General features: G+C 42.1%; 1 protein-coding gene across 1 annotated transcript in view; it reads left to right on the top strand.

Annotated features, from left to right (window-relative positions):
- The window catches only part of wdr18 (WD repeat domain 18), a 37,092-nt gene that overhangs the window by 6,279 nt on the left and 16,261 nt on the right, over positions 1-14,552 (top strand). Inside the window, exons 4-7 of the mRNA XM_084354291.1 lie at positions 3,331-3,472; positions 7,622-7,765; positions 12,698-12,762; positions 12,841-12,965. Coding sequence (XP_084210417.1) covers positions 3,331-3,472; positions 7,622-7,765; positions 12,698-12,762; positions 12,841-12,965 — 476 coding nt within the window. The remainder of the gene's footprint in view (positions 1-3,330; positions 3,473-7,621; positions 7,766-12,697; positions 12,763-12,840; positions 12,966-14,552) is intronic.

Raw genomic sequence — 14,552 nt, forward strand, 5'->3', positions numbered from 1 at the left:
ATGAGATACACCTCTTGTTTTTACATTTTACATCTGTTCATAATTTTCATTAATTTTTAGGCTATATGTAAATATCAATAGCTTCTACATAGCTTTAAACACAGTATCTCTGCTTTAAATATCCCACATTTTTATTTTGAAAACAGGAAGTCGGTACACGCTGTAGCCGTCTTCTCTGTGTGTTTACTGTAAAGTCTGCAATACAGGTGCACTTGAAATGTGTGAATGGCTTGCGAATGTCTGTCGAATATCCAACTTAAAACTAACTTCACTGAAGTTCTCGCCCGAGACTTGCCGCTCCCGACCCGGACCCACGGCTCCGAGTTGCAGGGAGTGGAGCAGGCTTGGGTCCTGGGTTTAGCCCCGAGGATGGGCCAGATGTCATCATTCAAGGTCCGGGCATTAACTCATCCTTGTGTATAATGTACTGTTTCAGCCTCTGAAGTTTTCCTGAAGCTGTGAGTAAGCCGGTTGGCAAAGTTCACACATAGCCATGATAGCGTCAGGACCGCTAGCAATAGCAACCGGCTAAAAACAAACCTTGCTAAGCTAAGGTTAGTTTGCAGTCTCTTAGTTCAAAACAGTTAAAATCCTTGTCCGATGACCAAGTCCTCTAACTGGCTAAAAGACACAGTTAAGAACAACCAAGATCTAAAAAGTGTATCGTAAAAATATAGCGTAAAACCGAGTTAAAACCTGACACCGACGACTAACTTCGTCAGGAGCTAGATCCACGTGGTCTCTCTATAGGATAATGTAGAGATGCACTCAGCTTCATCATCAGAACTGAACCGGAAATATATCTTTTCAATTTTGTTCCACCTGTAGAGACCGACCTCCGGTGGTGTGAGCTGTGTACTACATCACATCAATACGTCACATCACATCAATACGTCGCATCACATCAATACGTCACATCAATACGTCACATCACATCAATACGTCACATCAATACGTCACATCACATCAATACATCACATCACATCAATACATCACATCAATACGTCACATCAATACGTCACATCACATCAATACGTCACATCACATCAATGCATCACATCAATATGTCACATCAATACGTCACATCACATCAATACGTCACATCAATACGTCACATCACATCAATACGTCACATCACATCAATACGTCACATCACATCAATACATCACATCAATACATCACATCAATACGTCACATCAATACGTCACATCAATACATCACATCACATCAATACGTCACATCACATCAATGCATCACATCAATATGTCACATCAATACGTCACATCACATCAATGCGTCACATCAATACGTCACATCACATCAATACGTCACATCACATCAATACGTCACATCACATCAATACATCACATCAATACATCACATCAATACGTCACATCAATACGTCACATCAATACATCACATCACATCAATACGTCACATCACATCAATACGTCACATCACATCAATACATCACATCAATACATCACATCAATACATCACATCAATACGTCACATCAATACATCACATCACATCAATACATCACATCAATACGTCACATCACATCAATACGTCACATCAATACGTCACATCAATACGTCACATCAATACGTCACATCACATCAATACGTCACATCAATACGTCACATCACATCAATACGTCACATCAATACGTCACATCACATCAATACGTCACATCAATACGTCACATCACATCAATACGTCACATCAATACATCACATCGATACGTCACATCACATCAATACGTCACATCAATACATCACATCACATCAATACGTCACATCAATACGTCACATCACATCAATACGTCACATCACATCAATACGTCACATCAATACGTCACATCACATCAATACGTCACATCACATCAATACGTCACATCAATACGTCACATCACATCAATACGTCGCATCACATCAATACGTCACATCAATACATCACATCACATCAATACGTCACATCACATCAATACGTCACATCACATCAATACGTCACATCAAATCAATACGTCACATCAATACGTCACATCACATCAATACGTCACATCACATCAATATGTCACATCAATACGTCACATCACATCAATACGTCACATCAATACGTCACATCACATCAATACGTCACATCACATCAATACGTCACATCAATACGTCACATCACATCAATACGTCACATCAATAAACAGTAAAACACCAGGACGTTTTCAGACACTGATGTGGGACTGTTGTTGGACTTTAACATCATGTTGACGTTCTTTATTTTCTTGTTATTTTAAATAAAAAGTTTCATCTTTATCATTCTGACGTCTTCCTCTCTGCAGAGACTGATCCTGAGTCAGTTTATTATAAAGATGTAATAATAATCACTTACATGTCCACTGGGTGGAGCTCTAACACAGAGTGTGGACAGCTCAACAGACTCCATGTTGTCTGTCAGCAGGAACAATAGCTATCAGTCAATTCATTGATTAGTTGACTGGCAGACGAGTGATTTATGTTTTAGTTTGACTTATTAATCAATCAATAGTCTTTGTGATCAGTGTTGAAGAAAAACAATCTACTGATTTTTTCTGGACTATGATGCTGGTTTCTGATTGGTCCATTCAGGTCTCTGTCAGGAGCTGTTCTTTTATAGATCAGCTGATTGTTTCTGATCAATGTCAGACTCAGAATCAGATCCTCAGCTTGAGGTGAGGAGGAGGAGGAGGAGGAGGCAGCTGATCCTGCCTCACTGTGTCAAATGAAAACATGTCATTAATCACAAGCAGCCAATAATCAATACATCTGTTGAAACGGGCCACCAGTGCTCACAGAGATAGACCTCTGTCTCTAATGTGATGTCATCGTGCAGCAGGGGATGATGGGAAACCTGAGCTGAATGTTAAAGATGCTGTCAGTAATTAATCATGTTTCGTCTTCATCGCTCTGATGTCTTCCTCTCTGCAGGAGCTCATCTGGAGTTGTGTGTGTTGCTTTCTGTCACTCCTTCATTATCTGCATTGATTAAAATGTGATCAGCTTCATTATGATTAATATTGATCAATGCTCAGTTACATAAATCATCTGAAGAAAGTGTTTTCTTCCTTTAATAAATAATGTTTTTCATCCCAGTGCTCCCCGAGACTCTGAAGAGTTTGTCACTTCTGTCACTCAAACATCATCTGGAATATAAACGACAGGAAACAGTTAACGAATGTTTAACAGAAACCATCAGTCTGACTGAATCAATGACTGTGTGTGTGTGTGTGTGTGTGTGTGTGTGTGTGTGTGTGTGTGTGTGTGTGTGTGTGTGTGTGTGTGTGTGTGTTTCAGTGTGATCCAGCTGGATTTGAGCCACACCCCTGAACCACGTCACGTCCTGTCTCGTCACTCTCTACCAATCACAGACTTGCACTGTGGCCTAATGGGAGCTCAGGCCAGGTTTGCCACCGCCTCCTTGGACCAAACTGTCAAGGTAAGATTTAGGTCAATACACTGGCACAGGTACAGTTAGAAACACCTGCACATGTACAACAGGTACAGTTAATAACGCCTGCACAGGTACAACAGGTACAGTTAATAACGCCTGCACATGTACAACAGGTACAGTTAATAACGCCTGCACAGGTACAACAGGTACAGTTAATAACACCTGCACAGGTACAACAGGTACAGTTAATAACACCTGCACATGTACAACAGGTACAGTTAATAACGCCTGCACATACAGTTAATAACGCCTGCACAGGTACAACAGGTACAGTTAATAACACCTGCACATACAGTTAATAACGCTTGCACATACAGTTAATAACGCCTGCACAGGTACAACAAGTACAGTTAATAACGCCTGCACATACAGTTAATAACGCCTGCACAGGTACAACAGGTACAGTTAATAACGCCTGCACAGGTACAACAGGTACAGTTAATAACGCCTGCACAGGTACAACAAGTACAGTTAATAACGCCTGCACAGGTACAACAGGTACAGTTAATAACGCCTGCACAGGTACAACAGGTACAGTTAATAACGCCTGCACAGGTACAACAAGTACAGTTAATAACGCCTGCACATACAGTTAATAACGCCTGCACAGGTACAACAGGTACAGTTAATAACGCCTGCACAGGTACAACAGGTATATTCTATATTTGTATTATTTAATACAAACATGAAACAGAGAGCAATGACTTAAAGAGTCAGATGTGTTTTGTTCAGATAAAACTGATCAATCAATAATCTTGGAGTGAAAAACTGTCACATCATCCTCATCTCAGAATGATACGTTTTTTAAATGAAGTTTGGTTTGTTGTTTCAGCTGATCAGAGCTCAGTTTCCTGTCCATTAAAAACAATCAGGTTTCTTTAAATGTGATGTTTTCTAAATGAACTTTGGATTGAGTGTTTCTGTCAGAGATAAAACTGCACAGATCAGATATGAAAAGTATCTTTATGTTTTTGATTGATTGATTGAAATCTTTATTTCGAACATGTACTATATTTTATACCATAAACAAACAAACCAACAAAACTGGCAATTCTAATTACATGTTTGTGTAGTCATATCGCATGACATGCGATATTAAAAGTCCCCCCTTCAAAGTTCACTCGCGGTAAAACAGTTCAACTTTGGAGCGACGTTTCACCCCTTTCCCAGTAAGCCAGCATGGTGTATTTGGTATCAACGGATTCATTGAAATCTCTAGCTTAAAAGCTAAGTCCACTACAGTGTCAAAAGTGTCACTGTTGCATTTTTTTTATCTTCTGTGCATCATCTTATTCCAGCTATAATGCACTGCACAACAGGCTGGCTAAAGAGACTTCCAGCCCTAATGCTCTATTTTGATCAGATGAACAGATGATATGCCGCCCATTGATTGGATGCTAGACTCCAAGTTCCTTCACAGATGTTAATTAACACCGTAGAACTAAAGTTCAGGTAAACAAAATAAAAGACAACATCAGCTATTGCAATCATTACAGAAATAGCATTGCTTAACACTGTAGCTAATACTGATAAAGAATACATAGGGTAATGCTGACCACTTTAGCCTGCTTCTCAACCAACGGCAGAGTCATCCCCCAGAGGCAATCTTCACAGTCAAAATATATGTTTCTTCAACATAAACTTCTCATAAAACCACGTGCACACAGCTGTAGCAAACACCAAGAAGCATGGAGTGATAAAAAAGAAAACCGAACAAGGTAACACCACCGCTACAGGTGCTCTTCAGTCTCTGCGTGAAGCTTATGGAGCTAACAGATACCACTTCCGGTTTGTCTCATTTAAAAATAAAAGCACGTATTACAGATGAAAATGCTTCTATTTTTTAATATCGCAATATATATCGCAAAAAATAAATAAATCGTAATGTCAGTTTTTTCCTATATCGTGCAGCCTTAATATATATACAGTATATTTTAGGGTTGTCAAAGTTGACGCATAATAACGCGTCGACACAAATTCTTCTTAACGGCATTCCTTTTATTTGATCAATGCACACATGTTATGACCCTCGGCCCGCCCCGTAGTTTGGGACATCAGGCAGCGATGCAGCAGAAACAAACCTCCATGAACAGGAACGAATAAAGAAAAGAGTCTTTTGAATGACGTTCACCTTCAAACCTGCCAGATGTTTCTCTCCTCAAGAACAAAGTTATTTACATTTACTGTGGATGTGAGCTGAGTCAGCACCGGTCCAGTACAGTCTCAGACAACACAGCTGATGCAGAGAGCAGTGTGTCCATATGTTGTTGCTTGTTGGACTTGAGTTTGTCATGTTGTGCTTTCAGCATACATTTTGAGCGTGCAGAACCTTTTGAGGTCATTCTGAAGAATATTGTGGAAAGCTTCTGTTGTTTTGGATTGTTGCAATAAAAATAAACATACATTTGCATAAAGCAGATTTGTCCACTCCCATGTTGATGTGTATTTATATATTTATATACCCACATTCCTTTCAGCAAATAAAAAATACAAAATAAATAAATGAATGAACAACCAGACAATAACCAACTAGTGAATTTTAAATCCCTTTACACCAAGAATTGATACAGAAACACTTCTGAGTGTTGTGAACTTTTAGATTTAGTTTCCCTCTGAAATCATAACCTTCTTCTTCTGCTGCTGCAGTCTGACAACAGAGACCTCGTCTGCCAGAAAGTCTAGTGACTTTCTAATGTCATCCACTTCCTGGGCTGTTCGGTGCCTCTTTGGCTCGTCAGTATCGATAGATGTTTTCACTCTCAGCTGTTAGCTTAGTCACAGTTTGATCCTGGTTCAGATCTGGTTTCGGTCACAGTTTCAGTCACTAACTTCCTGTCACATTAAGGGGACACGACAGCCGAACAAACTGTTTCTGAGGTTTCAAACCATCATGGTTGACCTTGTAATTGTTTAGTTGATGGATGACCTCGTTAGGAAGCTGCTGGGTGGAGATAGACTGATGGTCGTCATGACGATCAGACAGGTAGGACAGGTGTGGAGGTTGTGTCCTCCCAAAGATAAAGTCCCATTGACGATGATTGATGGTTTCATGAAGGAAAGTGACACCGAAGACGAACACAAACATTCAGACACAAACAGAGTCACAGAGTTTCAGACCAGAGTCACTTCACCAAACTTTTCAGTCTTGACCTTTGTACAGTTAAAGACTGATCGATTGATGCGAACTGATCGATTGATGCGGACTGAGTTCATTTGTGGCTGGAAAGTTATCCAACTCTCCTCTAACTGAGCCTGACATGAGAGCTTTGTTGCTATGGCAACACTCTGTTAGACCATCAGTCAGACGACACAATGACAGATGGATAGATGAGTACCTTTAGTGTATGTCAATATATCGATAGATTGATACATATTGAATAGGAATACTGTTTTTTTAACCAATCAGATGGTGTTACTTTGACCTTATTGATCACCTCTGATCAGAATGATTAATCTCTTTAAACACAAAGCGTCTCTCCTTGTCTTCCTCAGATCTGGTTTGAATTTTGTATAAATCACAGGAGGCGGAGTCTCAATAATGACACGTCAGCTTGCTGTGACATCATAACGGATGGTCTGGAGGTGTTGAACACGAGCCGAGGCATCGCTGCTGCTCACATCTTAAATTATCAGATTTTTAAGTGGAGTCTGGAACACAGTCTGTATTCGGCAGAGCCAGCAGCTCTATTACACTGGAGGGGTTAAAGGTCAACTGAGATGAATCACATCCTGTTATCGTCACTTCACATCTCTATAAGTCTCCTCCTTCTGATAAACTTTATTTACATTAAAATTATAAAGATAAAATTAACTGAAGGATAAAAATGCTGCAGCAGAGACGACTGAAAAAACTACAAAAGTTCAGTTAAACAAAACGGAATCGTCCTGCCGCCGACTGTAAAAATTATGTTTGTCTGAAAAGAACGTCAAAGATTCGCAGGGTTCTTAAAGGTTCTGATCAGAACTTGGTTCTTTATTTCCAAAGTGAAAAAACTTTAATGCTTCAAACGCGACTGTTGACTGTGAGACGAAAGCTGTTACGTGGGATCAGACAGGTCATGTGACCCAGGTGATAGTCTGAACCTGTGACCTGTTTATTTACAGACGTGTCTGTCTGTCTGTCTGTCTGTCCAGGTGTGGGAGTTGTCCTCAGGTGAGCTGCTCCTGTCTGTCCTGTTTGATGTGGAGATCATGTCTGTGACCTTTGACCCCTGTGAGTACTTCCTATTCTGTGGAGGCAGTGATGGAAACATTTTCCAGGTGTCTCTGTGCAGCCAGGTGAGTCTCACTCTACACTTTACATCCTTCATCTAAATAAACTACCACCCTACATCCTAGGGCTGTTCGATTATGAACGATTTATGACGATTTATTGAACTTTTAACTCTGGTATTTCTTTTAACATGATAAGTTTGAACTGAAAAAAAAGAAAAATGCAAATAAATAAGAGAAAAATATATTAATAAGATGAATTAAATAATATGTAAAAAATTAAAAAAAACACTATCCCAGACTTAAATTACTATACACTGAAACAGAATCACTCCTTTTTACCATTTAAAAAAAACCCAACTCCAACTATGGTGTAATGCACTTGCTACAACAACCTTACCTAGTACTGCAAAAAACACTGTAGTAATAATCAGTATATCAATGATATAACAGTTAACATGTTAAAACTATATTTTGAGGTAGAGGCACACCTTTTTGGCCAAAATTAGTACTAACAAGGATAAACTGACTGACACACACTGACAAGAAAAATCAGCTGCCAAAACTTCTTTTTAAACCTTTTTTAAAAACAAAACAAAAGTAGTTGCCACCCAGTCCCATACTCCCTCATCCAGGCTCCCTGCAGTCTGCCACTGCAACCTCTTAAAGGTTTTTAGCCAGGAACACCAGTCTGTTCACTTGGTCTGGTTTCAGGGATGAGAGCAGGCAGGTGACGACATTACCAACTGTACTGAAAACCCTCTCTGACGAGGCACTTGTGGCTGGAATGCAAAGATATTTCCTTGCCAGGTTGGAGAGCCGTGGGCAGAACTTCTGGGATACCTTCCACCACTCCAGTTGGTCCGCCTCAGTGTCCAGTGTCCCTGCCTGGAGGTAGGACTGTAGCTCAAAAGCTATGGCCTTGTCCTGGTCCAGTTGCAGAGCAGCAGATCTTGGAGCTGTGCCTTCAGTGACTGGCTTGAAGAAGCTGGCCAGGGCTTTCTTCTTCTTTCGTGCACCAGCAGCAGCAGCGTCAGTGTCATCAGCAGGAGTCACTGCTCTCTCAGGGGCCTTCTCCTGGGAATAGGAGGAGGAGAATATTGTGAAGAGAAATGATTGACATGTTTAATGACTAAATGGTTGTGGGTATTCATAACTAGAAATAATAAAATATAAGTTATATAACTTTTGTGTACATTAAATTACATTGCATTTACAGTTATTGGCCGCGTTTCCCAGATTCGTTAAGAAGCTCTTAAGTGCTAAGATCTTCTTAGGAGCGCTCTTAAGAACGCTGTGAAAGAAGGATGTGTTTCCCAGAGTCGCTCTTAGCTTAAGAAGATCTTTCACTAAGAAGGAAATGTAAGATCGAGCTGACCCACTCTTAACAGCCTTCTTAGTGACCGAATGCTCAGTGATCAAGCCGCGTCAGGGAAATTTATATCCTCCACTTTGCGAAATAATAAAACAATGCTCAGTGTTGAAATGCGCTCATAGCTGCGGACCACTGGCGCAAGAAAAAAAAATAAGAAAATGGTAGATGGAAAAAAAACCTTTTTATTGAATTACACGTTTAAGTTTTCCGCAACATCTGCATATATGAGTTTATAGTACTACACATAAAAAAAACAACAACCCTGTGGCATTTCACAGATATCAAGGGAACAGATGTATTAAACTCAGCTGAACCTCATCCAGAGAGGCTTCCCCTGCTACTCTGCGTTGCCAAAGTCCGCGCGTGTGATAAACCACGGCTGCAATACAGCACATTCTCCCTGCGAACCAACAGCGTCGCCGTGCGCGAAGCCAGACGGTTTACATAAATGCATACGTGCGTAAGCACTTCTCCCCACTGGACGTGCTGTCAGACCGGGCTGTCCAGGCAAAGTACCGGCTGCCCCGTGCGGAGATCCAACGGCCGTTGGATCTCTTTGCCTGGACAGCCCGGTATGACAGCGCGCACACACACACACACACACTTATGCGCTGATAAAGAGGTGGGTGATCGATTTGCCTGGCATCGATTGATTCAGCACAGCAGCAGCGCGGTGGACAGCTCCCACTAAGAGCTTCTTAAGAAGCTTCTTTGGCTTGATCTTAAGGTTCTCCTAAGAAGGCAGTGAAGAACGCGTCTGGGAAACACCCGTATCTTAGCGCTCCTTCTTAGCCGAACCCTTCTTAAGAGCCTTCTTAAGTCCTTAAGAACGATCGAATCTGGGAAACGCGGCCATTATTAGTACCATAGTATTGTTGTTATTATTATTATTATCATTATTATAATAATAATTACCATCGGTCTTCAGCTCAGATGACAGTCTTTCTTCAATTGACCCATGCTTGTCTTCGCTCACATATGTGAGCTTGAACCTTGGGTCCAGGGCTGAGGCCATGTCCAGCAGCTCTTGTGTTGGTGCATCATCATATTTCTCATTGAGATAGGTCTGCGCGTCCTCCTGCACGGCCAATATGGATGTGTTGAAAAGGTGGAGAGTTGGCTTGACAAAAGACACTCATATTGCTCCCAAGAAAGTGCATCAGTAAATTCAATGAGAGGGCTTAGTGACTTGTTGATGGCCTCCAGTACATCGATGTCCTGCCATGAGGGGGTGAGGTGTATGTTTTTTGTTTCGTTGTAGAGGACCTCTGCAATGGCCTTCTGCTGCTCTAGGACCCTGCCAATCATAGCCTGCCGAGACCCCCACCTGGTTGGACACTGTCTTAAGAGAGTGTTCAGGCAGATTCAGCCTCTTCTGTACATCTGTCAGCTCCCTCTTTTTTTCCCAACTGTAGGAGAAGGCGCTGACCACTTCTTTTGCGGACCCACATCGCATGGCCAATGCTGTGGTCCTTCATTGCATTCTCTAAAATTACAATAAATATAAACATTTATCATCATTATCATCATCATAATCTTCATCTGTGTATCAATAGGCTGGGAAATAGGAATTATTATTATTAGGAATTAAATACATTATTGTGTGTGTGTGTGTGTGTGTGTGTGTGTGATAGATAGATAGATAGATAGATAGAGTAGCTCACATGATATATTCTACATGATTTGTTATTAATAAATTGCATCACACAACCAGGAGAAGGAAACCTACTACTCACCTATGGCCAAGTGGAGTCTGTGCCCGAAGCACTGCAGCCTCATCCAGCCATTGAGTTCATCTGCAGCTTCATATTTGAGGCATTGTCTGTTGTGATACAGACGAGTTTCTCTTCGTTCAAGTCCCATGCAGCCATCGCTTGCCTCAGGCCCTCGGCTATATTTAGCCCTGTGTGGTCTTCGGGGAAAAATGCAGTTTGGAGACAATTCGTCTTTGTGGTGAAATCCGCGTCGATGTAATGAAGCGTGAGGCTTACATATGGCTCCATGGTGCGGCTCGACCATAGGTCCGTTGTGGTGGCAAAATATAATGCTGTTGACACTTCTCTTGCAACTTTTCCGCGACATTCGTCATAAAGGGCAGGCAGCGCAACTCTGCTGAAATGGTGATGTGATGGTAACACATACCGCTTGTCGAATGTGTTAATCAGTTTATTGAACCCCGGGTGTTGATAGGGCACATGTCTTTGGCAATCATGTATGTGACGGCATCTGTTATTTCTTTATGCCTGCGAGAGCTGGGTGGATATGCGATGGCATTGTAAAGTGTGTCCTTAATTGAGGACTGTGTGGCGGTGGCAGGAGTCGAGGAGCTGTTCATTTTTGAGTTTTTTTGTTCCTTCACTGCTTCGTCATGTATTACTCTGTGTGTGGACTTTAAATGGTTAAATAAATTGGTCATGTTCCCTTGAGGTGCAGACACGGTCACATGACATATCTTGCACAATATCTTCGTTTGTTCCGAGTCAGACTCCTTGAAACCGAAGTGTTTCCACACCACAGAATTCGCTTTACCTTTCTTCCCGACCAAAGGCTGCCTTTCTGCCATCTTCTACCGTGTTCTTCTACACGTTTTTTCCAAACACACACTGGCAATACGCACCGGCGTGGCTGAAAGCGGAAATTTTGAGGCGGAGGCAGGGCGGAGCGGAGTGTACAGGTGGAGATGGAAGGGTTCGCTGCATTTACCACACAAGACACGGCGTGCGGCAGAATGATCGTTTTATTACGATTATCTTGTTTTCATGATTGAGGGAAGCCAACATTATTTTGTAATATAACACCGATAAATAAATATCCTGAGTGTTTTCTGTTGGTTTGATCATCTGTCGATGCTGCTCGCTACAAACAGTCAAACAGTGACGGTGTTTGTGTTTCAACAGTTGGAGCTCATTCATCATCATGTCAGCTCTTTAAATGAAAACTACCGCTGATCCAGTTTGAGTTCATGTAAAGAAGAGATGTGTAATTATGTGGATGAGGATAATTCCTGGAGAGTCAGTGTTTCTGATGATTCCTCTCCTCATTCCTTCTTTGTTCATCTTTTCTTCTCTCTGAACACTGAAACACTTTCTCACAACACATTTACATTTGAAAGCCTCGCTGAGTTAATCCTCCAAACAAACCACAGAGCTTGTCCTCCACCGATACCCCCATCCTCCCCCACCCTCCAACAGAACTGATGATACCGTCTTCCATCACTGAGGAGTTTAAGTCTGTGTAACCTGAACTGAAACTACTGAAGCTGCTCCGACACAAACATCAGTTCAACTGAGACAAACAGAGACATGATTCTGTCTGAGGGGACACTGATCAGCTGACTGAAACTGACATTTGGAAAGTGAGAATGTGAACAGTTAGACATGAGACATGTGGACAGTGAGACAGATGAGACATGGACAGTGAGACATGAGGACAGTGAGACAGATGAGACGTGGACAGTGAGACATGAGGACAGTGAGACACATAAGACATGAGGACGTGGATTGTGAGGTTGTATTTAATCTCGTCATGTTGTTGAGTTTGAAAACTTGATGTGTCGATGAAGATTAACCGTTGGAAGTGATTGTGTCGATAAAGGTTAACCGTTGGAAGTGATTGTGTTTCAGAGTCTCAGTCGAGACAGATCCTTCCAGTCTGACAACGATGGGAACCAGGTGTTCAAAGGACACAGGTGAGATATCAACAGGTAGATGTGATGTGAACGTGAACTTTGTCTGCAAGTCTGAAGTCCTTTTGACGTCTCCCTCAGGAACATGGTGACGTGTCTGTCTGTGTCGATGGACGGGACGCTCCTCCTCTCTGGGTCACATGACGAGACAGTTCGACTCTGGGACATCCAAAGCAAACAGAGCATCCGCTGCCTCGCTCACAAAGGTAAGCCCCGCCCCCTCGTGCAGCTAGACGTCAACCAAGCCCTGTGCTAGCTCCTTGAATCCTTCCCCACACACAGTTTCAAACGACCTGACATCCCGAGACACAAATTTCACCGCCAACTTGGTTATGGCGTCCTTGGCCGCCCGGTCTGGTGTTGAGAGCTCATTTTTGCTTTTGGAAATGAATCTCTCAATTGACCCAGCAGCGGCTTTCCCACAACAAGTCCCTGCGAGTTTTCTCAGCGACGAGGTGCCTAGCTTGCGGGGCTCGAAAGCTAAAACTTTTTTACACGTCTTGCAGATGGCATAGCCACTACCTACGTTATTTTCTTGGTCTTGAAGCAAACCAAACTTTTCCCAGACGTCCAACTTGGCCCTTGATGATGTATTGTCCACAATTTCATATTCTCCACTCGCCAACTTCAATTTTATGTCATCCATTTCGCTCAGAAGCTAACTGGCGCGAGCGGCTCAGTGACAGTGGCCGTGACGTTGTTTATTTTGCCGGAATTAGTCAAGTGTCACGCAAGTGTCAAGTCACTGCTTTTCACAATAAAATGATGAAAATGGTTACCTGCCACCCTGCCCGTGTTAGTTCAGTTCCGCCCGTACCCGTACCCGTTAATTTATACGAATATATCTTTTAACCGTCAGAAACTGTTTTTGCGGGTAAGGCGTCAGTTTTTTTGTTTTTGCAGGACTCTGATGTGAGGGCACTCCCACACGCTGTAAGGGCACTCCCACATTATGTAAAGACACTCCCACACTCTGTAAGGACCCTCCCACACATAGTTTAATGCCTGCAGCTCCTCCAGTTAGTTAGAAGTGAAGAAGCCTCTTGGATGAGAGGTGAAACGTCTTCAACAAACTCAAACAAGTCCAGTTGCCTACGATACAGAACTTAGAGGTACCAGGACCTGGATGACTGAGAACCTTCATCTACATTCCACTGTTGTGTTTCATGTTCAGACTCACAAGTTTTAAAAGTTGTCAAACTCCAATCAAATAATCATTCAATCAAATGGTCAGTCAATCATCCAGACTAATGATCCTTCCATGAAACAGAGCTGTAACGTGCCCTGTTGATCCTACCTGAACTTTCATGATGATTATTATTGTTGTAATTAATGTGTTCATACTTTTATCAACATAATTATTTCTAAACTGATATTTGAGCCCTTTAGGTTAGGGTTAGGTTGGGTTAGGTTAGGTTAGGTTGGATTAGGATAGGGTTGGGTTAGGTTAGATTAGGGTTAACCTGCCCTGGTAGTTGTGCTGTGTCTGTTTTGACTGACACTGGGATTCTTGTCATTAATCTGTTCATTATCATCTGCTGCGTCCCTGTTGAGCTGATTTAAGTCAGCTGAGATGGAACCGGGTCAGACCCGATGTCTCTCAGAGTCTCTGGAGGTGAAGGTGAATTTAACCTCTCTGGTTGAAATAATTCCTCGTCTCTGCTGCTGCTGGTTTATTAATGAGGCATCTGACCCGCCGGCCTCCATCTCTCCAGAGGAGCTTTTACTTTCCTGTCTCATTCATAATAAGTGATCGTGCTGCGTCTGACAGGAACATGAAGAAGAAACGCCCC

Source organism: Pagrus pagrus (assembly GCF_965226575.1).
Source record: "Pagrus pagrus genome assembly, chromosome: 6".
Lineage (NCBI taxonomy): Eukaryota > Metazoa > Chordata > Actinopteri > Spariformes > Sparidae > Pagrus > Pagrus pagrus.